The sequence below is a fragment of the Chrysochloris asiatica genome, unplaced genomic scaffold, assembly GCF_000296735.1.
Source record: "Chrysochloris asiatica unplaced genomic scaffold, ChrAsi1.0 scaffold00117, whole genome shotgun sequence".
Taxonomy (NCBI): Eukaryota; Metazoa; Chordata; class Mammalia; order Afrosoricida; family Chrysochloridae; genus Chrysochloris; species Chrysochloris asiatica.
Genome location: NW_006408635.1, coordinates 9,993,667 through 10,000,510, shown reverse-complemented (window position 1 = coordinate 10,000,510; position 6,844 = coordinate 9,993,667). Strand labels below are relative to the sequence as shown.

General features: G+C 40.6%; 1 protein-coding gene across 1 annotated transcript in view; it reads right to left on the bottom strand.

The window, feature by feature from the left end:
* Positions 1–2,976: 2,976 nt before the first annotated feature.
* Positions 2,977–6,844, bottom strand: part of SLC22A1 (solute carrier family 22 (organic cation transporter), member 1) — a 76,229-nt gene continuing 72,361 nt past the window's right edge. The window contains 3 exon segments of the mRNA XM_006868488.1: positions 2,977–3,079; positions 3,081–3,134; positions 6,277–6,376. Coding sequence (XP_006868550.1) covers positions 2,977–3,079; positions 3,081–3,134; positions 6,277–6,376 — 257 coding nt within the window.

The window sequence follows — 6,844 nt, the reverse complement described above, 5'->3', positions numbered from 1 at the left end:
ATCTTTGCACATTTTATTGTAATATTTGGCTTTATCTTCTCGAGCTGATCTTTGAAATTTTCTGTTCAGCTCTTGGACCTCCTCATTTCTTTCATTTGCTTTAGCATCTCTATGCTGGAGAGCAAGTTTCAATGTCTCTTCTGACATCCATTTTGACCTTTTCCTTCTTTCTTGTTTTCTCAATGACTTTTTGCGTTCTTCATGTATGATGTTCTTGATGTCATCCCATAACTCTTCTGGTCTTGGGTCTTTAGTGTTTAATGTATCAAATATGTTCTTCGATGATCTCTAAATTCAGGTGGGATACATTCAAGGTCATATTTTGGCTCTCGTGGACTTATTTTCATTTTCATTTTCTTCAGCTTCAGTTTGAATTTGCATATGAGCAATTTATGATCTGTTGCACAGAAATCTTCTGGGTTTTTTTTTTTTTTTTTTTTTGACTGATGATATTGAGATTTTCCACTATCTCTTCCCGCAGATGTAGTCATTTGATTTTTGTGTATTCCATCTAGTGAAGGCCACATGTATAGTTGTCTTTATGTTGGTGGAAAAAGGTATTTTCAATTAATAAGGCATTGGTCTTAAAAATTCTATTATTCAATCTCAGCATCATTTTCTATCACCAAGGCCATATTTTCCAATGACTGATCCTTTCTTTTTGTTCCCAACTTTCACATTCCAATCATTAGTAATTGTCATGCATCTTGATTGCATGTTTGTTCAAATTCAGATTGAAGAAGTTGGTGGAATTCTTCAGTTTCAATCATCACTGGCTTTAGTGGTTGGTGTGCAGATTGGTATTAACTGGTCTTTTTTTGTAGGTGTATGGATATTATCCTATCACAGGCAGTGTTGCACTTCAAGATAGATCGTGAAATGCTCTTTTTGACAATGAATGTGACACCATTCCTCTTCAATTTGTTATTCTCAGTAAAGTAAACCCTGTGATTGTCTGATTCAAAATGGGAAATACAAGTTCATTTCAGCTTATTAATGCCTAGGAGATCAATCTTTATGCATTCCATTTCATTTTTCATTAACTCCAGTTTTCATACCTTGTACATTCCACATCCTGATTACTATGGATGATAAAACCTGTTTCTCCCTATTTCTAGTTGTGCCCCATCAGCTAATGAAGGTCCCAAAAGCTTTGCTCCATTCACATCAAGGTCAACTCTACTTTGAGGAAGCAGCTCTTCTCCAGATGCAGTTTGTATTTTCAACCCAGGGGGCTCGTCTTATGACACTTTATCTAACAATATTCCTCTGCTACTCACTGGCTTTTCATTGGCTAACCATTCAGAAGTGGTCCACCTCTCCTTCTTCCTAGTCTGTCTTTGTTCAGAAGCTCATCTGAAACCTGCCTGCCATGGGTGCCCCTGCTGGTATTTAAAATACCAGTGGCATAGCTTCCAACATGGCAGCCACATGCAAGCCACCGCAGTATGGCAAACTGACAGATGAGTAGTGCGACAATGACTAGTTACCATCAAATCAGTTCTGACTCACCTGTGAGTTAGCCCACCTGTGTCAGAGTATAACTGCACTTTGGCTAATTGTTCAGAAGGTTTTCTTCTGAGGCATCTCTGAAACCGCCCACTTTTGAGTTAGCTTTCAGCACATAAACCATACACAGACTCCTGATACCCTTCCCAACTAAAACCCTTTGCCATTGAGTCAATTAGACTCACAGTGACCCTACGCCCTGAGACTAGATGAAACCTGTGGTTTAAGGATCTCCAGTTGTGCTTGTCCTTGGTGCCCTCTGACCTGCTGACCCCCCATCATGCTGCAAGAGAACAACTAGAAGAAAGGTACACATAAGTGCCCCCCCGCCCCCAGGCTTCCAAGCCCTCCCCGCTGCATCATTTGCCCCTGGCAGATCTCCTGCTATAAGAACCACCTCCCATACATGTGGCTGCCAATGCATCACCCCAATAAAAAATAAATTTATGCAACCCTGCAATCTTGTGGTCATATCTTCCTTCCTTGCTCAGCCCTGAACTCCCTCAACTCACTACAGTTACTTATGCCAACAATGTGTACAATACAACCACATATATAATTTATCAGCTCTCTAATTAGCATCTCTAATTAGAAACTTTGTTTCCATGTACTCTGAAACCTTGCTATTATTTGCCTTTGTGGTTTGTCTCACAGGTAAAGAAACACCTTAATGAAAATGTTTGGTTACTCCAGTAACCAATCACTGCATAGGGTTCAAGAAGGATATTAAGTCATAGCGAATGCAACTCCTTTTGATACATTTACTGTTATACTTCATGGTTAGCATATTCGGAGATGGCAGAAACTTCTTCCCTCCAATAACAATGCTTTTGGTCTTTGAATGAGATTTGGCTGCTAATCAAATGGCCGGTGGTTCAAGTCCACCCACAAGTGCTTTGGAAAAAAGACTTGGCAAGCTAATTCCCAAACATCAGTCACTGAAAACCCCATGGAGCACAGTTCTACTGTGACACACATGGGGCCACCGTGAATTAGAATCGACTTGCCAGAAGAGTTATCATACTTAAAAACCAAGTGCACTCAGGGAAGAATTACCATTTGTTTATGCAAAAAATACACGTATGACACATTTTCCCAGACCATTCAACGCCTTGTATACATGATCCACATTTATGCATGTGCATGTTATTTATATGGGTACACTGTATGTGAAAATACGGTTTATGTCTAAATGCTTTTGCCAACACAGATACCTAAAATACAAAGTGTTTTCTTTCATACAGTGAATAAAACCATACTTCTAGAAAAAGTAGCTGCAGAGACCTCTTTATTGTGCAACATTTGAATTCCTCTGGGTCTTCACAATGCTTTACATAATTATTTTGTCACCACCAACCACGTCCACTAGAAAGTATAAGATCCACTATAATTGGGGCTTTGGGTGGTTTTAACAGAAATCAAATGATATAAAGCAAAGCCCACTCACATCATCCTTTAGGACTGATGTTAATTTGAGGGCAGACAGTATGAGGAAGCGTGTGGAGAGGAGGATTTCCAGAACGTCCGCACATCATCAGCCCCCAAGGAAGCATTTCTCTCAGGTGCCAGGTAATTCTGACATCTGAACCTGAAGATAAATTGTGTTTTCTTGGGGCTTTGCTTTCCTGTAACAAACAAATATAAAATGGTAAGATAAAAAAAATAACCAATAGTTTGATTAAGAAGATGTTGCAAACTTATAAGCAGGGATAAGTTTTCAGGCACAAGAGAGAGGACTAGGAGATTAAGCAACAATTTAGAGAAAGGGTAGACAATGTGCAGGCTCTGGGCCAAATTTTATTCACCACTTATATTTGTACAGTCCTGGAGTGAAGAGTGCTTTTTTACATTTTTTAATATTTGGAAAAAAGCAAGATAAAAATATTTTGTGACAATTACTGTAAAGGTATGAGTTGTGTAACACAACAAGGAAAGTAGTTAATCTTACATTCCAGGAACAGAGGACCCTAAGACCATCAGGAGGGAAGAGCATGAGCAGAAAATAGGATCCTAACCAGAGAAGCAGCGACACGAGAGATGGAGGCAGAGGTGATAACATGGAGAGATAAAACAACTGAGGACTCTAGACTCATGGAAAGAGACAGGCTGTGCGCTGGAGGCTAGAAGCCTGACTTGCAAAATGTGCCTTTTGGTTGTTTAAATGATTATATATTCCCGTGTGTTTTTATGTACATCATAAAAATTAAAAAAATAAAAAACAATAAAGAGGGAATAGATGCAAATACCGTTAACCCATGATGGTGCACAGAGGAGATTGTAGTCATTGCAGTCAAACAAAATGCAATTGGTTGACTGCAAAACGGATGTTCTACCATGCAAACTATCACTCAATTCACAATAAAAGCTTTAAAAAATATATTTTGTGACAACTGAGAAATAGATGAAATTCAAAGATCAATGTCCATCAGTAAATTTGTGTTGGATCCTAGTCCTACCCTTTGGTCCAGTATTGTCCATGGCTATGCTCTCACTACAAAGTTGAGTCATGGCGATGGTGCTTGGATGGCCCCAGAGCCTAAAAGATTTCCTATCTGACCCTTTCTTTACAGGGAAGGTTTGTTGACCCAGGAAATGTGAGAGGGCTTCAGCAAGGTCATGGGATTATTATTCCATTATCTCTTAATTAAATTTTCAATGAACTTTTAGAAGCCCTCATGTAGAACACCAATCTTGTTGCTGCATAGCTGAGTCACCACTATTGTCAACCTTTCACTTTGAATAGAGATTTGGGGGCACCTGTGAAAGGGGTTCAATGACAGTAGTAGCTGCCTCCCTACGTGATGAGAGGACTGAGTGAGAATGCACGCAAAGCTTCCTGGGAAATACTTGACACATTCCGTAGATGTTAACTGGAGTTCCTGTGAGAACTGATCTCTATTTTCCCTTTGAAAGTAGCAGGGAAGAGGAACTGCTTTCACTTGCAATAGACAGTGGCTACTCCCTGTAGGATTCAGTGTAGTGGAGAGACGGATGATAAAATAGTGATGATTACAATGTGTGAAGAGTACCGGTCAAGACCAGAGGTGTACAAGATGTCAAGGGGATATGGGGTTCAGGGAAGAAGCATAGGCCACCCATAGAAAGGCCAGATGGAGACAAGGGGTTAAACAGATGATGACCAAAGGGGTATTAGCAAATTAAAATGAAACCTTTTAAACCAAGCAACACAACATTAACTGTATGCTCCTGCACTTCAAGGCCCAAACAAGCAAATTGCCAACTAAAAAGTGTATTTATGGTTTATATAAGGCATTTGTCTCCTTTTGGTACTGAACCATTCAGAATTTCCCAAAGTGGAATTTACAAAGCGCTTACATGGGCACTTATAGAGCCATTAAAAGCACGTGGTCCAGAAATCTGCACTTCAGCAAGCTCTCTTTGTGAGTCTTGTGCATACTAAAAATTGAGAACCCCTGGAAACATCACACAGTATACAATAAGGATGAAAAAAAAAAGTGATGATATTTATTGTACCAAATGGAGTCCTGCTATGGTGCTGTAGGATCAGCAGTGGACTGCTAACCACAAGGTCAGGGTTTCAAACTCACCATCTGCTCATTGGAAACCCTATACAGGGTTGCTATGAGTCAGAACTGATTTGACCAATGGCACTTAACACCAACATGTGCCAAACAATGGAATAGGCCCTACAGGCTACTTTATCCATTGAATTTTGACAACTGCTCTCAGAATTAAGGGTTACCATGGCTAGTCTTCAGGTAAGGGAATTAAATGTCTGAATTTTAAATAACACTTCCAAAGTCACAGGCCCAGAGAGGATTTGAACCCAGGTCTTCATGACCCTACAGACCTTTCTCTTTCCATGTACAGAGATGCTGTGTCATTACTGTGGAATCAAGAAACTGGGACTGTATGGTACAGAGAGACCACCCCATCACTCAATTTCTTTCCTTCCTTTGTTATTGTTTGAAGAGTAAAATCTTAGCCTCCACCAAAAGCCACTTGCCTCTGTTGCAAGAAAGAAAAATTGAAGTCATTTTTCCTTTGGGAGGAAAATCACTGAAGGATTGGATCCAACAATTACTAAAAGAACAGAAGACTGATTTAACAATGTGCCCAACTCCTAGTTATTCACTCTCAGGGGCTGAGCCAGGGATTCCCCATGCCCCTGCAATCTTCTGCTCCAGCAATTCAGAGAACATTGTCCATTAAAAACGCAGGTCCTTGCCCTCTACTCTTTCCCTATGAGTCCCAAATGATTATCAAATTATTAAATTGTTGTTGTTATTAAGAGCCATCAAGTTGGTTTGACCCATAGTGAACCTGCACAGGGTTTCTGAGGAGTGTCTGGTGAGCTTGAACTGCCAACCTTGCGGATCAAACCAACTTTGCAGTCCAATGCATTAACCCACTGAGCCACACCAGGACTCGATGTTAGGCAACTAGTCAAAGGTTAATGCTCCAAACACACCCAGAGATGCCTCAGAAGAAAAGTCTGGCTATCTGCTTCCCGAAAGGTCACAGCTCTGAAAACCCCATGGAGCAGTTCTACCCTGACACACAGTTCTGCCACCTACTACCATGAGTCAGAATCAAGTTGATGGCAACTGGATATGCATTCCCTGCTCACAGTCGCTTCATTTGTGTTTCGTTTCCATATCAAGTGGCTTGAGAAGCCAGAAAAATACATTCAGGTCTATGGAAAGCTAGTCCTAAACCTTGAACAGAAAGGAAATGGACTGCAAAGTGGTCACTAGACCCTTTTTAGGTTCCCCAGGGCATTACCTCCAGAAGTTCTCAGCATCCTCGATGGTCTCCGGCAAAGTCCTCCCTTTGGTCTCTGGAAGCAGCAGCGTGACTCCTCCAGCCACCAGGCCCAACACCGCTTCAAAGGGAAGAGATTTCATGTGGAGTGATTAGAGCATGGAAGTGCTGTCTACCATTAAAGAGCAATCCAGATGAAGCCAAGGGGAAACACTGCTATAAACCTCTGTAAATAACTTCAAAGAAAAGGAGAGCAACAGGACACAACAGGAGAAATACCAGAGGGAAAAAAGGGGAAAATCACAATTTCACTACTCTGTAAGTATCAAGTTCGACAGGAAACCCAAAACCAAACCAGTTGTTGTCAAGTAATGATTACATATTAGGACACTTGTTGATTCAGTTACCTCAAGAATAATATAACACTCAATACTGACTTGTTAACAATATATAGATGATAGAGGGACTGAATGACGAATTGATTGATAGATGATAGGTAGACAGATATATAGACAAACTGGTTGGTAGGTAGGTAGGTGGGTAGGTAGGTAGGTAGGTGGGTAGGTAGGTAGGTGGGTAGGTAGGTAGG